The sequence below is a fragment of the Monoraphidium neglectum genome, assembly GCF_000611645.1.
Source record: "Monoraphidium neglectum strain SAG 48.87 unplaced genomic scaffold scaffold00369, whole genome shotgun sequence".
Classification (NCBI taxonomy): Eukaryota; Viridiplantae; Chlorophyta; class Chlorophyceae; order Sphaeropleales; family Selenastraceae; genus Monoraphidium; species Monoraphidium neglectum.
Genome location: NW_014013259.1, coordinates 1 through 22645, shown reverse-complemented (window position 1 = coordinate 22645; position 22645 = coordinate 1). Strand labels below are relative to the sequence as shown.

Genomic DNA, 22645 nt, shown 5'->3' with positions numbered 1-22645 from the left:
GGGTGGGACCCGCCGTGCGGCGTGGCGGAGGCGGCGGGCGGCGGCCAGGGGCCGCCGCGGCTGCTCATGGATGCAGCTCGATTGCTGCTGCTGGCGTCGTATGTTGACTTCACAGCGTCTGGTGACGCGCTGCGGTCCAACAGAGGCACCTGCAGGTGCCATAGCATGCCATGATCGAAGCGCCGACCGACATTCAAATATTGTCGCACAGTAGCAGTGGGAAGTAAGCGAGCGCCGACCCGTCGGCGCACGCCTGTACCCTATAGCCTGCGGCGCCTGCCCTCGGCAAGCTCACCTGCTGCCCGCCGCCCGCGCGCCGCCGACACGCGCGCCCGCGCCACGCGGCCTGGATCCGCGCCGCTGCCGCCGCCCGCCTCGCGTCGGCCTCCGCCAGCGCCTCGGGCGCGGTGTCCGCCAGGCGCCGCTTCTCTAGCTCCAGCTGCTGCATGCGCTGGCCATGGCGGCGCATGACCGCGGCGTACCGCGCGTCTGCCGCTGCGGTGGCGCGCTCGCGCGCTGCGCGCCGCTGCACGAGCCAGCACCGCGTGGCGCGCTGGATTGTGGCGGCGGCGGCATCCTGCAGTACACATGATGTTTGGGAGGGTGTTCTTGGTTTGTAACTGTAACTGATCATTTGCACACGGTGAACAGTCGTGCGCAGCATGGGCAGCAAGAGCACATTCGCCATGGCCAAGAGCAGCGACAGCGCTGCACCTGTATTGGACCCAAGCATGTCGTTGATTGTGTGCCTGCATGGCAAGAGGATTGCCCTATTGTTAGCGACTGATATGAAAAGCTGAATGTTGCGTGAAATTCCTTGCATACCTGACGCTCGATCGTCCAGATCACGCATCCTGGTCCGTGTAGCAAGTCAGCAGGCCAGGATGTGATAGTTGATTGGATCAAATCAGCTGATCGTCGCGCCACTGTCGATGACACCGCGTCCGCCCGTGATGAGCGTGATTGGTGACTCTGCCGAGCAGAAGCCCAAGGTATGCCGCGTAACTGTTAAAAAGTAGGATAATAAATGTACTGGGTCCAAACACGTGGCCTTTGAGCTCCTGTTCAAGTGATTGGCACCAGCAGCTGACATTGACCAGGTTTGACCCACATCGTTGCCCCAGGCCAGGACACCTCCGGTCGAAGTTGCTGTGTTGGCCATGGTGTCTGAAAAATCCCATGTATTGCAGTGAGCACAACACCCCAGTGGCTACAAGCCAAGAACTCGATATGCAGCACTCGAAATCCAACGCTGTCCGGTGCATGCATCACAATCAGAGAGCCGGCATGGTTGCACAGTTGCCTGCGCATGCTTCTTGTAAAGAAGCTGGATGCCTTGTGTTAAAGTTCCTTTGATCACAGCCACTGCGGAGTTGAGAAATCCACACACGATGTTTCCCACTCACGTCAGCGTTCATTGGCAAGCAGTGCTGTAGTCGGCAGCAGGCAGCTGCAGATGCTCAGGCCTGTAAGATATCGCGCTGCTCGAAAGAAACATGCAGGCTGCTGCTGTGGACCAGATGCAGACTGCCGGGGGCCGCAGTGGGCACATGCACACACGGCCCCCTTCATACCGATGACGCCGCGGCCAGTTCAGAGTGACAAAAGTATGATTTGCACCAGCTGCCAATGCGGCGCGTATTTCAGGAGACAATGCAGGCGACCATCAGCTGCAGACAAAATCAATCCGAATCAGCGCAAAGCGGGCGGGACCCACAAGTGATCTTCGGGTTGGTGTGCGGCTCACGTCTGTATTAGGCGAGTGCAATGCATGTCATCTCGTTTCGTAAGCTGCAGCCCTGAACATCGAGCCCTTGACAGATGGACGTCACACAATTCGATTCAATCCAACCCGTCCGCACGCCGGACCGCCGCCGCGCCCTGCCCACAGGCCGCTGCCGCAATGAGCGCGCACCGCCGCTTTGCCGACGAATGGGTGGATGGTTGGAACAAGAGGTGAGGGCTCATGTTGCCAGCGGCATGCAGGGCCGTGGGCCAGGTCTGGCACTGCAGCAGCCAGCTACCACTCGACCGCCCGCCAGTGACCGGGGCCTAATTCAAGCCCTTCCCTCTCCACCTCATGCACCTTACTCCCACACACACGCCCGCACCCCCAGGGACCTTGAGGCCATCCTGTCCCACTACAGCGAAACGGTCGAGTTCGTCTCGCCGCGCGTCGCCGCCGCGTTTGCGCGCGGCGCGGGCGTCGGGGACGCGTCGGGGCGCATCGTGGGGAGGGAGGCGCTCAGGGCCTATTTCAAAGAGGCTCTGGACAATTTGAAGGTGCTTTCTCTGGAGATCAAGGTGGGTGTGCTGTGGGGGCCGAACATCATGCGTGTGTGTGTGTGTGTGTGTGTGTGTGCGTGCGTGCGTGCGTGCGTGCGTGCGTGCGTGTGCGCATGTGCGCGCATGCGCGTGTGTGTGAGTGTGTGCACGCGTGGGTGCACGCGTTTCCGTGGGTTGTATGCTTTTTGTGTGCACAGGGCGCTTTCTCAACTCCTTTTCCCTTGCGTCAGCAGCACCGGAGCAGCACCCTGCTTCAATGCCCCTCCCCGCCCGACCCGCCTCCTCTTTGCAACTCCACACCCCCGGCCCATCCACCCATGCCCGCCGCACCGCTTTGCGCCTGTCCCACACAATCGCTGCAGGCCGTCCTGTCAGGCGTCGGAGAGTCGTTTGCTGTTGTGTACACGCGGGAAACCGGAGCCACCGTCGTAGAGGTGTTTGTGCTGGACAACCAGGGCAAGGCGGCAAAGGTCCAGGTCTACTACGACGCGGTGTGCTGACGGACGATGATGTCAGCACGTGCTGTCGCCCTGACTCCACGCATGCAACATTTCCGCTTGAAGACAAGGCCAGCAGAGACCTCGCGCCGTCACGGCGCGCCAACTTCATTTGTTGGCGGCTGGCTGCGTCAGCCCCGCGCAGCCTCCTGCCTTGCTGGCAGCTTTAGCGGGCGGTGGGCACGCAGGCGGCTGCCCCTTTTGTCCTACGCAAGGGGTAGCTGGCGCGGATGTGGCGTCTGCCAGGCTACCGACAGTCTGATGACCTAGGACTCGGACACACTGCACTGTGCACCCCAGGTGGGCTGCTAACTCGCCAGTGCGGTGTCATGCCGCATGACTGCACCTTTTGTGCTGCCAGGGACCCCCTTTTTGCCCCCTATGCATATGAAAACTGCTAGGACTGGGTTTTCGTGGTTGGCGGCAATTGCTGCTGGAGGGTCCGTCTTTGCTCCTGCTGCCGCTGCCCTATTGTGGACCCACCTCGCTCACAACGAGGACAACCCCAGGATTGTGGGGGACCTGGTTCTATTCTCAAACTGCTCTTCATGCACCCGTTCATGCTTTGAGTTTCAAACACAAGCTCACCGAAGCCGTGAAGCTGGTTGCGCGCACCTGCGGTGTCCCACAGCTTTTGTGCAAGGTGTTGAAACGCATGCCGCCTACCTGTTGAAGGAGGCGCTGAGCTCCTTACCTCGATTCTGCACCTACGCGCTAATCACTGCCGGCATTTTCACGAGACATGATAAGCTGAGAAGATGCAAACACTGTTGCGTGCCGTGACAACCAAAGCATGTAAGCTCAGGCGCTGGTGCAAGTGCCTTGCTCCGCATCATGCTAAGCATGCGGGGGAGCGGGTGGGATTCTGTTGTTGCCAGCTTGAGCTGAAGCCGGAGCTGAGCAGCAGCGTGGCGGCCCGAGGAACGGTGCCCATGAGGCTGCATACGCGAGCAGGCGTCGGCCTGAATGGGCACAGGCTTCTGGTCGTGTCTGGGCGGACCCCGCAACCAGTCCAGCATAGGTATGCACCCCCTTTGGATGATGCAGTGAGCGCTGTGTACGGAATACACAGCGAGAGCACAAAGGTAGTGTCTAGCGCGCTGCTGCCTGCCTTTAATGAACGCCTGGGGGACCAAAAGGCAGGATTCACCTCGCTCCCTCGTGCTTTTCAGGAAATTGACGACAGCATAATCATTACAACACCAGGCGTGGGGCCAGCCTATTTGCATACTTTGCAGAGGCTTCGGCCTCAACAGTCAACACAGCTGGGCCACAGCTGGCGGCCCCCACCAGACAAACGCAACGTGCACAAACGTTTTCTGGAATGGCAACCATTGCGCTCACGCAACAGGCGTTGACCAGCAAATCGGCGCAAGAAGGGCATCGAGGTCGCCACGTCTATGACCAGATCAGAACAGATCTGAAGGGTCAGATCTGTCCAGATCAGAAAGATCACATCAGAGGTGCATGTCGAGGAGGATCTCCGCAAGCTCCTGGCTGCCGCTGCCCACGTCATCAGCAGGGTCGGGGTGAGACAGCGCAAACTTCTCCAGATCATCAAAGCCCACCTGTTGGTTTGAATTCAGTCGAACGGAGAAGCAAGAATTCCCAGGCTCAGAAGGCAGGGAGCGGCCGCCAGAATTTTTGACAATACAGTGTCTGACAGTGCTGCTTTGGCAGTTCTGCACAGCTTCATCTTATGTAACGTTCTATGCAGCCAGTACGTTCATGCACCACCAGTCAGACCCTCCCAGACACCCCTCACCTTCCCGGCGATGATCTTGGGCCCGATCCCGCCCTTGGCGCCCCAGCTGGCGTAGCGCTCCTCCCGCAGCTTGGTCAGCGCGCCCGCGTCCAGCAGGGCCGCCGCGTTGCGCAGGCCGCGGGCGAGGGCGTCCATGCCGCTGATGTGGCCATAGAACAGGTCGACCAGAGCGGTGGACTCGCGCCTGGTGTGTGTGTGCAGGTGGTTTGGGAGGCATCGAGCATGTGTATGTGTATATGTGTGTGTCTGTGTATGTGCACGTGTAAGTATGAATGTGTGTTTTTGTGTGTGTGTGTGTGTGTATGTGTGTGCGTGCGTGCGCGAGCGTGTGCGTGTGTTCAGTGGGGTGGTGCGCATGGCAGACCCACTTCGAGGTCATGTACAGTGCGGTGGGCACGGCTCCGCAGGCAGGGCCTGCAACTCCGTGGCCGACATGACATTAATACACAGCACACAACAACAAGAGCGGCCTGCCTTGCGCCGCAAGGACGACACGCCACGCCCGGCCCCACTACACGCGGTCACCTGAGCTTTGCATCAAAGTTGAAGCCGCCGGTGCCGAGGCCGCCGTTGCGGATGACCGCCAGCATGATGAGCGTGGCCTCACGCGGGTCAACGAGGAACTGGTCGGTGTCCCACCCGGTCTGGTGATGCCACGGGTGACGCGGCGGGTGACGCGGCGGGTGACGTTAGGCGGCGGTGTGCGGGTGACGGCGGCGGTTGGGGGGCCGTCAGGATGTTTGAGCAGGCAGGCCGGGTTGGTTTGCGTGGTTGGCCTGTTTTAAACCGGCACGGAGGCAGACACAGGCCAAAATCGGCTTTGGCTGTCATCCGCAGCGCCGCTGCCCATGGCAGACCCTGCAGCCCAAACCAACACGTGTTTTGGTTGCGCGCCCCTCCAGGCAGCAGCGTGCACGCGTGAGCGGCCAGGGGCGCCACCTGAGGGTCCCCCGTGTTGGCGTCAATGTTGCCGAGGACACCGTTGATGCGCGCCGTCTCCAGCTCATGCTCGCAGCTGTGGCCTGCGGTGATGCCATTCCGAGTTGTTGCGCCGCCAGGCACGGGGAGCGTTGTCAGTCAAGTTGAGGGGTTGAATGACACAGCACAGCCGCGGGCTGCCGAACGCCGCCGCAGACGAGGATCTGCCGCCGGTTGGCCGGCAGTGTGGTTGGCCGCCACCCACCCGCAAGGGGCGGGTGGCAGTTGTTGGGGTGGTACAGTTTGAGTGTGCAGGCAGGTGGGCAGTATCACCTGAGAGCGTGGCGTGGTTGCACTCGACGTTGATCTTGAACTCCTTCTCGAGGCCATACTTCCTGGAATTCACGGTGTGAAGGTCAGAAAGAACTTGAGAGGGAAACTGATGACAGGCAGGGTATGGGCCGCAGGTGACGCAGCTCCCAGGGGTGTGCGGCGAAGCAGCCCAGGCCGGCCGGCTGGAATGGTGCAGGCGGGGCGGGGCTCGGCTGGCGGGATCCTGTTGAGTGACAAAGGCTGTCGATTGACAGCCTTGCTCACCTGAGGAAGCTGACGGTGGTGGCCACGTCCCAGTCGTACCTGCATTGATAGGACAACGTATTTGTGGAGATGATATGCATAATGGTGGTCGGCGGTCGGTTTGTGGGCTGCCGCTGAGCCGGAGAGCGGCAAGCCACTGGATTGCAGGGAAGCCCCTGAGCGTATCTCTGTGATTGCGCTTAACAAGGTGAAAAAAACTAGTGTAGCACGAGTCAACAAACATGAGAGGGCGCGCAGCTTCTGGCAGCTTCTCACTGGTGCTTCGTCGGCTCCTGCGGCTTGGGCTCGAGGAGCAGGGTGGCGTCCCACCCCACCTGCTTCTTGTATTCGGAGGCCAGGCGCATGAACCTGGATTGATAACATCACAGAAGTTATGTGTAGGTCAGGAATGGGGATGGTGGCGGGGCGGGGTGAGGCGTGCGGGCCGGGCATGGTGGCGGCAAAGCAGGCTTCTGGGGAAGGTGAGCTACGAAACAGGGGTTTGTGCCCCACTGGCGACGCCGCCGCAGAGCGCGTCTGTCAGATCATGCTGGCGGAACATGCATCACTTGAACATGGGCACGCACACACAAGCCAGGCATGCACCCCAGCACGTGCGTCTGCGGCCCAGTTGCCCTCCTCCCCCCACAAGCTCCAACACCTTACGCTTTGCGTCCCCCACCCCCTGCCCCCCACCTGGCCAGGTTATCAAGCTCCAGGGCCATGTCAGTGTTGAGCAGCGACTGGTATCCCTCACGACCACCCCTGGGGGGTGGAGGCATGACGTTTGTTGTGCGGATGTAGGGGGAGAGTGGGGACGTAGCCGCGCAAATGGGTGCCGTGGCTTTCGAAATGGAGGGCTGCTCGTAATGTGTTGGCAAGTCGTGAGAGGTGGAGCCAGGTGCTGGTGCCTCAGCGTGCATTGCATCGCATATAATGTGAAGTATAACATCAAGGTATTGTGGTTTTGGCCGCGACCCTAATCATTCACAATGCCTCCTTCGCAGACTGACCAAAATCAACCCGCGCCCACGCTCGCGCTCAACGGCACGCAGGCCCTGGCAGGATTGGTGCGCACCAGAATACGTAGTTCTGTCCCCCCAGCAGCTGAGTCACATCCATTGCCTTCTTGACCTGGGGTTGGGGATGAGTCATATTTGGGGAGCACGTGTGCGATGAATAGCTTGTGTATGCGTGTGCAGGTGAGAGGGCTTGTGTGTGTCAGGGGATGGGGCCCCGGGCTTGAGACAGGCCGAGTGAATGCAGGAGAGATGTTGATACTGGAGGCAAAGTGAGAGGACGAGCCGGACGTGTCAGGCGGAGCGACTAATCCATTGCCGCCAAACTCGACAGCGGATGCGAACGCAGGACAGGTGAACCCAGCCTGGGCAGTGGGCGTCAAGAGGGCGAGGAAGTGCAACCCTGTGTGCATGACAGCCCCTTCTGTCGCACCTGGGCCGCTGCGTAGGCGAACACAGTGGCGTTTGGACCTGCGACAAGGGGGCCACGTGAGCGGCTCGGGCCTCTGGATCACAGCAGCATGTGCAGGCGCAGGAGGCCCCGGTACTGGCGACACACAGGGTGGAGGAGCAACGCGGCCAACCCATATGTCGCGAGAAGCTCAGTCCAAGGTCCAGGGAGGGGTGAAACACCAACCCTAGACCCCAACCCGTAAACTGTACCCCCTGCAGCCGTTGGACACAAGCATGAAGCAGCAAAGGGCGTCATCCAGGGTGGTGTTGGCACTCACTGGTGGCCGCGCCGTGCATGTAGCGGGGGTGCTTGAAGAGCTGCGCGGTGCCCCAGAGGGGCCGGATGCGGGTGCCCTTCTGAAGCTCAAGGGCCACTTCCACCACCTGGTGTGATGTGTGGGCGTGTTGTTGGTATGATGTGTGAACTGTATGCGTGTGCGCTATGTGTGCTGTGTTTGTGTGTGCTGCTGTGTGGATGTTTGATGGTTGGTTTTGTGTGGTGAAGGGGGGGTCATGACGCGATCGGAATGGAAATGGGGGGTTCGAGGGTTGCAGCGATGGCTTTGATGGGAGGGGGTCGAAAGCGCAGATCACGGCCGCAACACACGCCTATGAGCGACGAGCGCCTGGACCGTCAAAGTGTGCTGCCAACATTCACAGCCAGATGAGCCCAGCGGCGGGCAGTGACTAGACGGGGCTGCGAATTCGGAGTGAGAAGTGCATGCAGAGGCCAGCCAGCGCTGATGCCCAGGGACCAGCGCTGATTCCCAGGGGTCTCACACCTGGTCGAGGTTGCGGTTGCTCTCCTCCAGGGAGTCACCCTCAGGGGCGATGTCCCTAGGGATTGGGGTGACGGCACGGGTGGGGGCCGGCACAGAGGCAGGTGGGTCGGCGCAGGCGCCACCGCACCACGACTGACTTGATGCAGTCTGTGACAAGCCGTTGCACGCGCCAGTCGCGGCGACGCTCAAGATGCATGCGTGGTCATGCACGCCACCACACAGTTGCTCACATACTCTCATGCAATCTCACCCACGCCCCACAACAACCAAAACATACTCAACATACCCACACATGCTCATTCACACATGCCCACATACACACAAGCCCATTTTGCGCACGCAAACACCCACACTCTCACACACACGTGTACGCTCATGAAGTCAAACCCACCTGTCATGGAAGCACCACAGGTCAACCCCAAGCTTGTCCATGAACTCAAAATTGGCATGCATGGCCCTGGGTTTCGCAGGGTGGAGGCGTTTGTGTGTGAGAGAATATGCGAGTGTGAGTGCGTGAGTGCGTGTGGACGTGCGGGCACATAGGTGAGAGTTTCAGCACATGGAGAGCCCACACTTGCTGGGAATAGTGATGGGCGGAGTGCTGACAGCTGCTTGTTCGAGCGCACGCTGATTTTGAGGCCAAGCATCGTTGTCCGGCGCATCACGGCCGACGACTGGATCACTGCCAGTCACACACTGCTGCATGGCAAGAGCACCCTCGGCCGGCTGCACACAGGGCAGTTGCCCGGGAAGCAGGCGCCACAGCGGCGCCGCAACTCTGCATGCAAACACCCAGCCCCAAGAGCCGCTGAGTCCCCAGAAAATCCAGTGTCCCCAAGCCCCCCAGCCCCCCAGCCCCTGCGTGCCCAGCCAAATTCACACCTGAAGGCCCGCTGCATAGGGTCAAGCTTGGGGTCATCCCACGGCCAGCTCTGATGCAATGCAATGCAGGTTGTACGAATGGTTGGTGGGCGTGCTATTCAAGACAAGGGGACCGGCTGCTGGGTGGCCGCACCGCGTTGCCGCACACGGCACCTGCCGCCAAACTCGATGACGGCACGACCGAAGCCATGGCGGGGCTTGCATTCGGGAGTTCGTTCAAAAGGTGGTGGGTGAGTGGGTGGGTTGGGGGGCAGCTGGAGGCGTCACGCGCGTGGCGCACCTTGGTGGCAGACCCAAAGGGGTCCCCGCCGTCGCCGCGGAAGGTGTGCCAGAACGCCACGCTGAAGCGCAGCCTGCGGCGGCGGCGGGGCGCCGGGACGGGGCCGCGATTGATCGTGAGAGCCCATGGGCATCGGAGCCGCCGGGGTCGGTGCAAGCGGACCGCATGTCTGGCGCCGTGCTGCAAGAAGGCTGGCACCAGGGCTGAGCGGCCCCTCACCCCTGCCTCGACGCCGGCAAGTAGAACCCATCCCTCGTCCCCCGCCCCCTCCTGTCAAAACAACGCCCACCAGTCCTTCATCGTCTTGCCGCTGATGACCTCTTCAGCATTGTAGTACCTGCGGGTGAGCGGTGTGCCTTATGCACCGTCGCAGGGCGGGGCTGGGGGACGAGACCAGGCGGGCTGGTCATTGCTGAGCCAGCTGGTTCCCCTGGGTCCTTGGAGGTCAAGGGATACGGTGGGTGAGGAGGGGATTGGGGCAAGGCAATGTTGGCAGGCGCCGACGAGGGCGCACCTGAAGGCCAGGGGGTTGGTGCTCTTGGGTCCCTCGTACTTGATTTTCGGGATGCCCGGGAAAAACTGGGGGCGCGGAGAGGGCGGTCCAGAGGTGAGGGTGGAGGTGGAGGGGGCGGACGGGTGCAGTGCAGGCCTCGGCACGCATGCCCTGAACTTTGCGCCAACACTTGGGTGGAGTGTGTTTTGCACTTGCCGCATGGCCTCACCTCGCCGTACCACTCGCCCTTGAAGTCCCCAGAGCACCCGCAGTCGGCCTTGCTGCCGTCGGCCGGGGGCTCTGCGCTGCACTTGCCGTCCTCCGTGGCAACTGCACCTGACGCCGCCAGCTGCACGGCGGCCGTTGCACAGGCGGCACGGAGCCTTATGACGACAAAAAAGTGGTGATTGCGCCAATGGGAGCAACCCGCGCCCGATCAGCTCGTCACCTTGCTCCAACACACCTTTCGGCACCCTACATCTGGATCCACGCCAACTCACCAGCAGCAGGGCAGCGCCCATAACAAGGATTCCACGCCTCATCGCTGTAAAGTACTTCTCTTGCAGCTCGCGACACACGCAGATCACGCCTGATCGCGGTTTGTGCAAGTCGCGGGGCTGCAAGCACAACGGAAACAGCAGGCAGCAGTCAAACTGCCTAGCCTATCTTTGCAACCTGAAGTTGTGCGGCGTCCCATCGCAGCAGGAATGGGGCGCATATGGCAGGTGGGTGGCCACGCCACATCGTCAGCTGGTCGGCACCACATCTCTCCTGGGGTGACACTCATATCTGTTTGCCATTTTCACCCCCTTGCATGACAGTAAACCAACCACTTCAATCTGCACCCAGGTTGCACCGCACGGCTGAGGCGATCGCAAGCTAACACAGTGTCATGAGCAGCATGGACGGCAGCAGGCGCAAGAATGCAGAGCTGGTGTGCAGCGGCGCAGCAATGCCATGGGCGCAGCATGGCAGCTCGGCACCGCTGATGCCAGCGAGCATGACGTTTGGCCTACCCTTTATGGGCCTCGGGGGCGCGTCAAGGCGGCGCTCGGCGCCGTTTGCGAGCGTGAGCGCTGGAGCGCTGGCGCCCCCCAAGCTGTTCGCTACCCCCAAGGTCGAGCCGGCCACAGGGATCGATTATCCAGACAACCTCTGCGTAATCACCAAGAACCACTGCCCTGGGCTCGCTGGAGTGGGGTGAGTTCAGCGCGGTTGGGCAGCAACCCGGCGCTGGTGACCGCGGTATCACGCCCATTGTGATTTTATCACTATCACATCCGGAATTTGTTGTTCTTCATTGGTTTTCATTTGCAAGATCGCTTTTTGAGTCCCGTTTCGGCCGCCTCGCCGACGACCTGCCCGCAGCGTGCGTGCCAAGCGCGTCTTAGGCCTCAAGAACATCAATGGTGGGTCCCTGCGCACGCTTGCTCGAGTGCGCGTGGACCGGCTTCCGAAACGCATGGCCGGGCCTGGTTGCGAATGTTGAAGCACTCTGGGTCTCACGATAATCACTTGTGGATACCTTCGTGTCCATGCATTCGCCGCAGTGTACGCCCTGGGCCTCTACGTCGACGCGCATGGGGCCAAGAAGGCCCTCGGCAAGTGGAAGGGCAGCAGCAGCGACACCCTCCTGACAAACCAGGCGGCTTTTGATGGTGGGTGGCGTTTGGGCAGCAGTCGAAAGGTGCAGGCCAGCACTGGCGTGCTGGGGCTGCTGGATGGGCGTGCGGCGGGGGTGGCAGGGCGCTTGGCTGGAGGCGCCCCGCCCCCCACGCCCCGTTGACCAGGTTGACCGGCAGTGTGGGCTGGCTGGATGAGTGGTGCTGTTGATTGGAGTGCAGAAGCGCCTGTAGCAGCCAAGGCGTCGGCGATGGTGGCGGCCACTCTCAGCGCATTGGCCCCCCAAGTGCTGTTCTGGACTGCTGGATTGCCAGCAGTCGCAGCACCTCTGTCGCCAGCATCCACAAACAGCACTTTGGTGGTTCACGAGACGCGGCGCCATTGCAGCTGAAACCATCTTTGGGTTCAGCCTGCTGAATCGGGAAGCGCGTCGGCCCTTCCCCAACCTGCATGCACAAACTGCGAACGCTCTCCAACCCGTGCTTCGCCCCACCCCAACACTCCCACGCGCAGCCATCACCACCGCCGAGTCGTTCGAGCGGTCCCTGCGGCTCGTCATTAGCTTTGGCTCCCTCAAGCGCGCCCAGTTTGTCAACGCCCTGGAGGAGCGGCTCGCGCCGCCCCTCAACAAGGTGGGCCCCCGCGCTCCCTGGCTGTACGGGTATCACAGCCACCGGGGACGACCCGCTTGCGGCCACTTGGACTTGCGTATGCCATTGATTGACCATTTCTTCGTTGTTGTGAGGCGTGTCAGTCCTGCAATACTCCTCTCACCCATCGCACCCAACCACCCCCTCCCGACCGCTCCCAACCGCCCGAACCGCCCCCCCACGCGCCCCCCCCGACAGGCCGGCAAGTCTGACGTCATGAAGTCATTCGAGCGGCTGTTTGACGGCGCCTCCTTCAAGAAGGGCACGGCCATCGACTTCTCGGCCAGCGGCAAGGGCAAGCTCGTCACGAAGATTGACGGCCAGCAGGTGCGCGGCCGCGCAGGTCATCCCGCTCAAGAGCTGGGCAGCCCATTTGGCTGCGATCTGTGGATCGTTGTACGGCTGCACGATCAGGGCCGAGTCCCTGACAACAAGGCCGCCAAGCCGGGGACCAGATATGCGGTGACTTTCATGCTCCAGTAGGCATTACTGCAGAGCGCTCAATCAGCACCGTTTGACTTTTGCCTACCCATCTCTTGCTTCATCCACCCCTTATGAATCACGTTCTGCAGGTGGGCACCATCGAGTCACCTGAGCTGGTCAAGGCGCTGTTTGACATCTACCTGGGGTCAGACGCCGTCAGCGCAGACGCAAAGGCCTCCTTCGCACAGGGTCTCTCCTCCCTGCTGCAGGAGTAGGCCGTTTGTCCGGGGGCGGTTCCTGACGTTTTCTCAGAATGTCGTCGCATTCCTGCTCTTTTTGCAGCCCAGCCAGGCAGCCGCCTCCGGCAGGTCAGCCAGGCAGCTGCCTTCGGCAGCCCTGCCTCTCCTTTACCTTTTATGCCGACGCCTGAATTTTCTGCATCAGGGGCAGTTCCTGATTTTTGTTGAGTGCCTGAACTAAGCATGACCTGCGGTGTGGCCGGCGACACGTCAGCATGCAGTGCTGCGCCTCCTGTAATTTGGCACGTGAGTCCAGGGCCTGACATGGTTGGCACACAATGGCAGGCCACACACGATGTTATTGTGTACAGCTGCTGAGTGCTGCCATTGCTGGTTAGTAGGGGCTTGCTTTCAGCCTGTTTGAGCTCACAGAGGTAATTGACAAGAGCGACGATTTATTGGCTGCGATGCCGTGACAGCCAGGGAGTGCGACTGCTACTGACTAGTTGTGAGCAGATGGTGACAGTGGCGACGGCGGGGGGCCCAGGTGTGACGCCCGCAGCCGTGCATCGCGCTGGGGCGCGCGAAAAAGTTGAGTGGGGCATGCATTCGCGCCGGGCAGGGTCCGAGAGCGCTCCGGCGGCCTGGGCTGCGCGCGTGAGGTGTGCCCTTGGGGGGGGGGGGGGAAAAGGAGGAGGGAATATCTGTGATTGTTGCAAGGATGACTGGCCCCAACGGCCATGCGGACGCCAACATCCAGCCGCCCCACGTGACGCGGCCAGCTACACACGCACCCACAAGAAGCCCTGCTGCAATGGAATTGAAACAGAGCTGCGCCTCAACCTGCACCAAACCCAATTGCAGATATGGAGGCCAGTGTGAAGAGCAGAAAAGGGGATAGCTGCGGACCACTCAAAGCGAGTGAATCAAGGGCTTAGATGACGGCCGCTGCGGCAGCGGCAGCACCGGCGCCTCCCGCCCCCCCATCAGCAGCGCGGCCAGCCTGGCACCGCCGGCCGACGGCCCCTGCGGCCCCAGCCCAGGCGGCGGCGCCTGCGCTGCGCCGTCGCTCTGCACCCCTGCGGTGTGCCGCCCCACGAAGCCCACGTCGACGCTGCCGCCGCTGCAGCCCTCCATCAGACCGTCCACCCAGGGCTCGCCGCCCTGCAGCCCCCCAACGCCGCCGCCCCGGCGACGCTCGGACGCCAGCAGCGCGGCGGCTGCCGCGGCCGCGCCGGCCTCGGCGCGGGCGCGGCGCTGCTCCGCCGTAGACAGAGACAGTCTGGTGCAGGGGTGGATGTGGGTGGGTAGAGGCATGCGCCCACGTGCGAAGTCGGCGGGGGCGTGTTGAAGCTGCGTGCGAGCACATCGCCTTGTCCATGCCCTTGCATTGTACAGCTGCCTGACAAAATAGATTGTCCGTCTACTCGGGCGCATACAATAGGGACAGTGTCATTGATGCCGAAATAGCAGCACCTCTGGCCCTGCGGCCCTCACCTCAGCTGCTCCAGCAGTCCCTCTGCGTCCGCCTGCTGCTGCCTGGCACGCGTCAGCTGCGCCTGCGCATCCAGCCGCCCGTCGCGCTCCGCCTGACGTGCGGCGTGACGCGCGGAGGTTGCGTCAGGGTGTACGTGGGTTGATGTTGCGAGCAGCCTGACTTGCATGGGGGGTGACGGATCAACTATGAAGCCTCCAGCCGCTGCTTCATGCCCCTATGCACTGTTTCAGCTCATCAAAAAGAGATGCACCGCAGCAAGGTGCGTCTGTGTGCCCCTGGAACGAGCCAAATTGGAGAGCTGCCCTGTCAGCCTCTCCCAGGCAACAGCCTCACCTGCAGCGCGGCCTGCAGCCCCACCACCTGCTGCCTGAGCGCGTCAGAATCAGCTGAATGCTTCGCGGTCAGCTGGCCCAGCTGGGTCCTGAAGGTTGTGGGCCACCGCACGACATAATCAGGTGAGGTGCGTTGGCCACGCCGTCAATAATGGATGACGCGCTTAATCCCTAGCCTGGCTTGTGTGCAAAGAGCAGCAGCCGCGGCAGCAGCCAGGTACACACGCGAGCAGGCCCTCACGTGTGCGCCGCTGCCCTCTCGCGCTCCCCCGCCAGCAGCAGCTGCGCCCTCTGCGCCGCAGACCCCTTGGCTGCCGCATCGTCCCTCGCAGCCGCGGCCGCCACAAGTGCCTCTTCCCTCGCCGCATCCGCCTCTGCCAGCCGAGCCCTGTGAAAATATCAGTCACAGTGCAAGCTAATCGCTGTTCCCTGTTGCCGTCAAAAACATGTCCGACTTTGACTGCGGAGCTATGGTGGTTCAGTTTGACTAGATGTGTAAGGTCTGCTGAAGAACGTACGCCATGCCCCTGCCGCCAGCAACAAAGAAATGCATGTAAATGCGCCTACTCGTCTGCACCCCCCACGTGCCTGGCAAGAGCCAGCTGCTGCCGCGCCTGCGCGTCCCGCGCCGCCTCCTCCTGTGCAGATAGCGCGGCTGCCTCCCTGGCGTTTGCGGCGGTGGCGGCGGCCTGCAGCTCCACCGACTGTGTACGCGAGGCCCAAACAGAGGGGTGGGGCCTGACGAGTGCAGATCCAGAGCACTGCTGACTTGTTTGTCAATGGCTCTGAGTCATGTTTACAGCTCCCAGATGCAGGAGCTCAATCAAAGTGTGCAACTTTGAACCCAGGAAGGATGTGATGTCACCCCGTATGAGCGTGGCCCACCTCGCCCCCCTCACCCTCAATCTGGCGCAGCTACGCTTGCCGCGCAGCTTTTCGCCGCGTGAGGCGTCGCGCTCGCGCTCGCTCACTTGCGGGTGATCTCTCGCGCTTGCGAGCGCTCTTTCTTTCCTGTCACTCTCTCGCTCTCTCACTCTCTCACACTCCAATGTTGCGCGCACAGGTTGGCCGTCAAGCGCGCTAACAGTGGGGCGCATTGTCAGCACGCTACACGCCCACAAACGCCCGCATCCGCCCCCCCCCAGTCAGCCCTCCCCCGACACAGACACCCACACACACACACGCACACAGACACACAAATTATGCACATGCTTGTGATCTCACCTGCAGCCGGTCCAGTGCGCGCCTGAGCTCCTCCTCCCGCTCCTCAAGCCGCCTCCCCACCCGCGCCGCCTCCTCCTCTGCCGCCGCCCGCGCCGCCGCCGCCGCGCCCTGGCCCTTCTCTAGCTCGTCCTGCATGGCTGCCGCCCTGCCGCGCCAGCGAATGGCGGTGCCCTGGCTCTCCGAGAGCTCCGCGCGCCACTGCGCGGCGGCTTGGTGGTGTGCGCGCTGGGCCTGGCCAGGGGGACATGGCGCAGGCAATGGGGGTCGGGTGGGGTTTGTGGAGCAAACGTGGTGGAACTGTGCCAGGACCTATAAATCTCCAATTTGCTTCCTGGGTACTCATTTCAAGGCAGCTAGCTTTGTGTTGCAAAATCTTTTCATTCTCCTGCGAGTTGACATGTGCAAGAGAGCTCTGTCCGTCTGCAGGGCTTGGCGACTGCATACGGCATGCAGCGTTTGCGGGAGGCAGCCGGTCGCGCGACGCACCTCACGCAGCGCAGCCTCCTTGCTTGCCAAAGCCGCCTGAGCGATGGTCAAAAGCCGGGCCAACGATGAGATTGGTGCGTGCGACACTGGAAGCACGAACCTCTGAAACATATCAATGCTTGCTACCCCAACACGCGCGCGGTCGCTGCAGACGCCCAGGCAGCTCTCCCCCGACGACACGCACTGGGGTGCCCTCACGCAAGCGGTCGCCGCCCTCATGCTGCAACCAGCGGCCCTCGGACCGCGCCGCCACCCCACCCAACCTTGACTTGCTCAAGCGCCGCCGCCAGCCGCTCCCCCTCCTCCGCCAGCCCCGCTGCAGCCTGTTGCTGAGCCGCCAGCTCAGCGACAACCGCCTCCCCCCGGTCTCTCAGGGCATCAGCCTGGTGCGGCAGCCGTAGGATGCTCCAGTGCATTTCGCGTCGCAGCAGAAGCGCAAAGCGCAAACTCAACCGTCCACAGCACTACTGCGTGCAATGTTAGCACACTGCACGCTGACGGTGGGCAGAGCCGGAGCACTGCATGCTGTGGGAACATCTGCCACCTACCCGCGCCTCGGCGTCGGCCGCGGCCTCCCGCGCCGCCTCGCCGCGCGCCTCCGCTTCCCGCAGCCGCCCGCCGCACGCGTCGAGCGCTGACTGCAGCGCGGCGGCGCGCGCCGCGCCAGCGGCGACCGCGCGCTCCTCCCTGGCTGCCGCGTGGCGGCGCTGCGCGTCGGCCGCGCGCTCTGCCTCCTGCCTGCAGCAGAAACGCGGTGAGCCCCGATTCTGAAGGTGCTAGCGCGTCGTTCGATGTCTACAAAGCTCCAGCAATCAGCCACAGTGGCCGGATGCTACCCCGGCACCAGCAATCAGCCAAAATGGCACATGCTTCCGAGGCACCACAGCTGGAGCTGGGCTGAGGGGCCCCGTTGACAACCCCTGCTGCGCCCTCGAGCCCAGACACCCCTTGGCCCGCCGCACCTAAGCTTGGTGAACTCCTGCTGCAGCCGCCCACACTGCTCCCGCGCCCCGCCCGCCTCCGCCACGGCCGCCGCCGCGGACGCGTCGGCCGCGGCGAGAGCCCCCCTCACCGCTGCTCCCTCCGTCTCCAGCCCGTCGGCGCGCGCGGAGAGCGCGCGGCACTCGGCCCTTGCGCGCTCCAGCTGAGCCTGAGATGCCAGACCGTATAGATTTCGGAATCAATCTGAGCTATTTTGGATATCTTGGAAGCAATCAACACCGTGCATTCCAGCGGAGTGCCTGGGCCATAAAATCTTGTTTTCACTGCAACAGGACGGCCCCTCAGCTCCGCGCGCACCCGGTCGGCCGCCGCCTCGCCCCTCTCCACGGCCGTCTCCGACTGCAGCCGTGCGCGCGCCACGCGCTCTGCTTGCAGTGCGTCCCGCGCCGCCAACAGCTCGCGCTCCGCGCCCGCGAGGCGCGCTGCGTGCGTGGCGACGACGCGCGTTCGCACTGATTGCTACCATTGGCCGCGACCACCACGCGTGGCTGCAGGCAAGGGGTACGCCTTGCCTGCACGCCACACAGTGCACACACGTTAACCCACTCTATCCAATCAGCGCGCTGTTATGCATAAGATCCCACTTGCAGTCCCCAAGTCCCAAGTGAAGCTAAGAATCAAGCTCCTGCAGCAGGACATTGGGGCTACAGCGACTGCTCCCACCTGCCCCGCCCTCTGCAACGCCCCTCGCCGCCCGCTCCGCTTCCAGCTCAGCACCCAGCGCCGCCGCACGCCGCTCCTGCTGCGCCGCGCGCCGCCGGGCCTTCTCGCGGCCCGCCGCCTCTTTGTCTGCCCTGCACGCGGGCGCCGGGCAGCGTGCGGGCGGCGCGCCTCGCCCGCACGCCAACCCAGGGCAAGGGGCGGGCAGGGTGCCAGCCCTGTCCTCGCGTTCGTGACGATGCCAGCCAGCATGCGCGGCACCACGCCACCAGCCCCTGCTACATAATTGTCACACTTTTGAGACCCAGACCGCATGCGCACGCACCACACAAACTGCTTATGGGACGCCACCTGCCGAGTCACGCCCGCGCCAATCCCCTCCTGTCCGCCCCACCTCGCCTCCGCCGCCTCGGCCCTGGCCCGCAGCTCCGCCGCCGCCGCAGCCGCGCCAGCTGCCTTGTCGCTCAGCGACTCCAGCAGCTCGCCTTGCTCCCGCTGCAGCGCTTGCAGGCGAGACAGGTGTCCGTCGCGCAGCCTGCGGCAGGTCGTCCAGTCGTGGAGGGTAGGACAACGCGTGGAAGGTAGGATGATATAGGATTGTCACAGCGTCCCGCCCACCCCTAGAGCCATGCATCCAGCCTCTTCCAGTCGGCCCATTGAATCATGAAAAATTAAGGCGCATGTATGGAGGGCGTTTCGCACGCACATGCCAGCCTTGCTGGGTGGTGGGACAATGCACCTCATGCCCAGGGGGCTGCCCAGGCGCTACAAAACCACGGGCGCCGCGGGGAATTTCGCTCGATGGGCCACCCAGTCACCCAGTATCGAAGCTGCAGTCCCAATTCACGCGGCTGCTCCGCAAAGCACCTTAGCCCCGCACCTTCTGGCGACCTCCTGGAGCTTGGCGGCGTGGCAGGCCTTCTCCTGGGCACGTCCCTGTACCTCCTCCGCCAAGCGCCCCTTCAGGCTTGCCTGCTTGCCAAGCAGCGTGAGCGCACGCAAAATTGCAGCATTATGCCTGGGCACGTCTCATGCTGTCAGCGGGGCCCGGCCGCGGGCCTATTGACGATGCTCTGGCCAACACCTCGACTGTGGGCACGCAGAGCAAGCAGAACGGCCGCCTTGCGGTGTGCAATATTAGCGGTGGCACCAATCCAGTGTGTATACTGTTGTAGCTGCAAGAACGCCCCCACTTTTTTGCAAGGCAGGGATGCACAAGCATGTGCAGCCTGAGTCATAAAGAGCTAAGAGCGCGCGAGCAGCTGCCCACCAGCTTCTCGCGCTGCGTGGCGATTACGCCTTCCAGCTGCTGCACTTGATGACACAGCTCCTGCTGCACCTGCGAGAGCATCAAAGCATGAACATCAACTCACCCGTCGAGCATTGTACGTGATTGCATGCTTGCAATTCCCACAGTTCAAGTGGGGCCAAGCGGCCGAACCATGCCCAAAGGGGGGCGTACATGCATTCGCTCGCTGGTCGAGCGAGCCGCAGCGGCGCAAGGCGCCCACCTCGCCGCTGCTGGCGTGGAGGCGCGTAACCTCCGCCTTCAGGCAACTGTTCGCTGCAGCCAGGTCCTGCTCGGCAGTGATGGCGGGGAAAGCCGCATGGGGCTCGCAAGGCAGTGTTTCCCGTTGCTGCGCTTCTTCAGGGCGGCAAGCGTTCGCACTTGCGGCTCTGTTCGCCGCGCGACTCGCGCCGCATGGCAGCAACATCACGCACGGTAAGCCTGTAAACACGACCTGCCACCAAACTGCATCGCTCACCTGCAGCGCCGCCGCCTGATCCTGCAGCAGCTCCTCTGCCTGCTCGGCCTTGTCAGCAGCACGTGCGCCTACACGAGCGCGCGCCGCGAAGCTGCCCACCGGCCTGCCCTTGCTACCGCCGCCGACGCTTGCGGCCCGCAGCGAAGCCTGCCAGGGCGCCGCTTCCGATGGGCAGGAGGCCTGCGGCCCATGACGCGTGCGGCCAGCGCATCTGCTGGCGTAGGGTGGCACTGCCTCTTGTGCCAGGTGCAGCGTGCGCTTCGCCCCGCGGGTGACGCGCTGAAGCTCGTGGTCAGGTATCACGATATATCTTACGCCATCATCTTCGCTCATGATTATGTATGTGACCGTTGATCAGCTCATCGCTTTGCATGATCTGCGAGTTCTTTGAACGCCATGACTGGCAAGGTACACGTGTATAATTGTGTTGAGTCGAAGCCATGATTTTAAGAAGGGTGGTGGCCCAGAAGCAGTACCATATCGACCGAGGCCTGCAGGGTCGGGTCAACTCTTCATGCAGCTGACAGTCATCCAGTCAAACGGCGCGGCGTGCATCCGTGAAGCCCAAGCCGTGCCCGGGGGCATGGGGGGGAGAGCGTCCTAGGAAGAATTCTCAAATCACTCTGTGTTGCCATGTGATTCAGGGTTGAAGCGTCAAGGTTGACACAGTGCTGTCGCGCAATGCTATAGCTGCAGGCGCATCCAGGCACACCCTGTGCTTGACGACCACATCGGTGTGCTGTGCAGAGGGTTGGTGCGTTTCAGGCTGCCCCTGCAGGTCAGCAAATGTACGTGCAGCAGGGACTGCCGGTGCACAATGTCACATGCCGTCATACCTTCTTTGTGGTGGCCCAAACCGCGTCTAATCCCTAGCCAGCCCACACCGCCCCCGCACACCGCTTGGAGAGAAGTGCAGGAGTGTGCATAATGTCACAAGAGTGGTTGCCATTCGTTTCCAAAGGGATTCTGTGATGCGTGAAACGGCTAGGAATCGTGAAGCGCTGGCCTCGTCACAGAGGACAACTGCGTGAAGTATTGCTCCACAGCTGTTTAGGCGTTGTTCTGCCCCTGACATCACATGCTCGCGCGGATTGATTATGATGATCATCACAACTTTACATTCCATCATACAGGTGTGCTGGCACTCCGCCTAGGAGACCATCTCGCTGATCACCCGCCCCCCAGCACAGCACACTCAGCATGGCGCGTCACCAGGCCAGAAGCAGCACCGCGGCATGCGCAGTGGCCGCCTCGATAACCCTAGACACCTACCAGGACACCTGGTTCAGGTGGCCGTCACGCGCAGCGCCGTCCTCAGGCGCGCATCGACCAATCGCTGACATCGTGTCACACCCTGGTCACACCCCCTCATGCCCCCCCCTCTGCGAGCAAGTGGCGGGCCTGCCACTTGCTGCTCCAAACTCACTTTCAGTTTCACCGCATTGAATATCGTCTGCAGCCATGTCTAGACGCAGTGGGGAACAGCAAGGGGGTGTTCTGCAGTCCGTGTTGAGGCCTGGACGATCGCGCTCCCTGACCCCGACGGGGCAGTCACCGACGGGGCAAAAATCGCCATCCTTCACGGGGTCCAGGCGGAGCCGCAGCCTCGCCATCCATGTCAGTGAGGGCGAGATCGACAGCTGTGGCGCTCGTGCACATGCACGATCGCTAGATAATGCTGAGTCGATCGAATGCTTCATGTACCGCTGGTGCTGGCGGGAAGTGGTGGCTTGGCAAAGGGTTGTCCGACGCCTTTGGACCGCCGGCGCCAGCTGCATGCGGGCCGCGCAACTGCTGCAGCCGACGCCCCCCTCACGCGTCGCCGCCCGCCCCGCAGCAACTCGAGGCGACCGGCACCAGCCATGAGGACGCGGTGCTTGCGAAGTTCAAGAAGATGATTTCGGAGGCGGGGCTGCAGCTGTCGCCGGAGTTTGTCGTGTATGGCGACCTGAACGCGACGCTGCACCGGTTCTTGCGGGCGCGGAAATACAAGCTGGAGGCGGCGTTCGCCATGCTGGAGAGTGAGCTGCTGGTCGCGTGGGGGCGTGCAGCATGGGAGCGAGTGCAGGAGCCTGCGCCCCCGTTGTTTTGGGGGCGTGGCCGCCACAGCAGGCGAGCTGCGGCGCGGCGGGATGGGCGGAAACGCAGCGTACGGTATGCATACAACTTTTTATTACTGCTCCCGCAGCCGCAGCCGCGACGAGGCACCGAGCAGCCCGCAGGAGCGTCTCTCTGGTTCTGATTCTCGATCCCGCCCCTGCACCCGCGCACACGCGCGCGCCGCAGAGAGCCTGGCGTGGCGCAAGCGGGTCGGCGCGGACGGCGCCCTGCGCCTGGCGCTGCCGCAAGACCTGGTGGCGCTGGTGCGCGGCTGCAGGCCCAGCAGCTACATCGGCTTCCACAGAGAGGTGCGCTGAGGGGCAGACCGCGCGCCGGCACCCCCGCTCCGGGCTTCACCAGGCCCCGGTGGATGCGGCCGCGGCCCGACAGAGCAGGCCGCCACCAGCAGCTGCAGCCTAGGTCGGCAGTAGCGGCGGGGCCGCGGCGGCCGCCGCGCCCGCGCGGGCGCCGGCCAGTTCACCGTTAGCCACGCCCTACCCTTGCCCTATGTTTGAACCTCCAAGCAAAGCGGCACCCCTGCCTCGCCCCCCTGCTGACATGGCCCCCCGCTTTCCCTGGCCCCAGGGCTTCCCCATCTTTGTGGAGCGGCTGGGGCAGCTGGATGCGGAGCGCATAGAGCGGGAACACCTGAGTGAAGAGCAGATCCTGTCATACCACTTGCGGGAGATGG

General features: G+C 62.8%; 6 protein-coding genes across 6 annotated transcripts in view; 3 read left to right on the top strand and 3 right to left on the bottom strand.

Moving 5' to 3' along the window:
- Window positions 1-1162, bottom strand: part of MNEG_3052 (hypothetical protein) — a gene marked incomplete at both ends in the record, with an annotated part of 2854 nt that extends 1692 nt beyond the window's left edge. The window contains 2 exons of the mRNA XM_014048474.1: window positions 296-577; window positions 1112-1162. Coding sequence (XP_013903928.1) covers window positions 296-577; window positions 1112-1162 — 333 coding nt within the window. The remainder of the gene's footprint in view (window positions 1-295; window positions 578-1111) is intronic.
- Window positions 1163-1903: 741 nt separating this feature from the next.
- On the top strand, window positions 1904-2786 carry MNEG_3051 (hypothetical protein; the record flags this gene model as incomplete). Its single annotated transcript, XM_014048473.1, has 3 exons — window positions 1904-1956; window positions 2118-2304; window positions 2649-2786. The coding sequence occupies 3 exons, from the start codon at window positions 1904-1906 to the stop codon at window positions 2784-2786; spliced, it is 378 nt and encodes a 125-aa protein (XP_013903927.1).
- A 1454-nt stretch (window positions 2787-4240) lies between these two features.
- MNEG_3050 (xylose isomerase) lies at window positions 4241-10472 on the bottom strand (the record flags this gene model as incomplete). Its single annotated transcript, XM_014048472.1, has 19 exons — window positions 4241-4351; window positions 4549-4732; window positions 5074-5192; window positions 5488-5570; window positions 5800-5861; window positions 6064-6102; window positions 6319-6411; window positions 6739-6807; window positions 7121-7176; window positions 7495-7532; window positions 7793-7898; window positions 8297-8351; window positions 8688-8753; window positions 9179-9189; window positions 9459-9531; window positions 9748-9795; window positions 9973-10037; window positions 10181-10300; window positions 10452-10472. 19 exons carry the CDS (start codon window positions 10470-10472, stop codon window positions 4241-4243), a joined length of 1419 nt encoding a protein of 472 aa, XP_013903926.1.
- A 380-nt stretch (window positions 10473-10852) lies between these two features.
- On the top strand, window positions 10853-12922 carry MNEG_3049 (hypothetical protein; the record flags this gene model as incomplete). The annotated part of the gene is made up of 6 exons (XM_014048471.1): window positions 10853-11151; window positions 11320-11360; window positions 11502-11609; window positions 12088-12206; window positions 12423-12551; window positions 12797-12922. The coding sequence occupies 6 exons, from the start codon at window positions 10853-10855 to the stop codon at window positions 12920-12922; spliced, it is 822 nt and encodes a 273-aa protein (XP_013903925.1).
- An 876-nt stretch (window positions 12923-13798) lies between these two features.
- MNEG_3048 (hypothetical protein) lies at window positions 13799-19487 on the bottom strand (the record flags this gene model as incomplete). Its single annotated transcript, XM_014048470.1, has 14 exons — window positions 13799-14168; window positions 14384-14475; window positions 14718-14805; window positions 14958-15104; window positions 15284-15420; window positions 15941-16171; window positions 16427-16462; window positions 16690-16809; window positions 16975-17164; window positions 17389-17576; window positions 17726-17850; window positions 18092-18222; window positions 18483-18623; window positions 19462-19487. 14 exons carry the CDS (start codon window positions 19485-19487, stop codon window positions 13799-13801), a joined length of 2022 nt encoding a protein of 673 aa, XP_013903924.1.
- Window positions 19488-20954: 1467 nt separating this feature from the next.
- Window positions 20955-22271, top strand: MNEG_3047 (hypothetical protein; the record flags this gene model as incomplete). Its single annotated transcript, XM_014048469.1, has 3 exons — window positions 20955-20987; window positions 21692-21875; window positions 22141-22271. The coding sequence occupies 3 exons, from the start codon at window positions 20955-20957 to the stop codon at window positions 22269-22271; spliced, it is 348 nt and encodes a 115-aa protein (XP_013903923.1).
- Window positions 22272-22645: the final 374 nt, after the last annotated feature.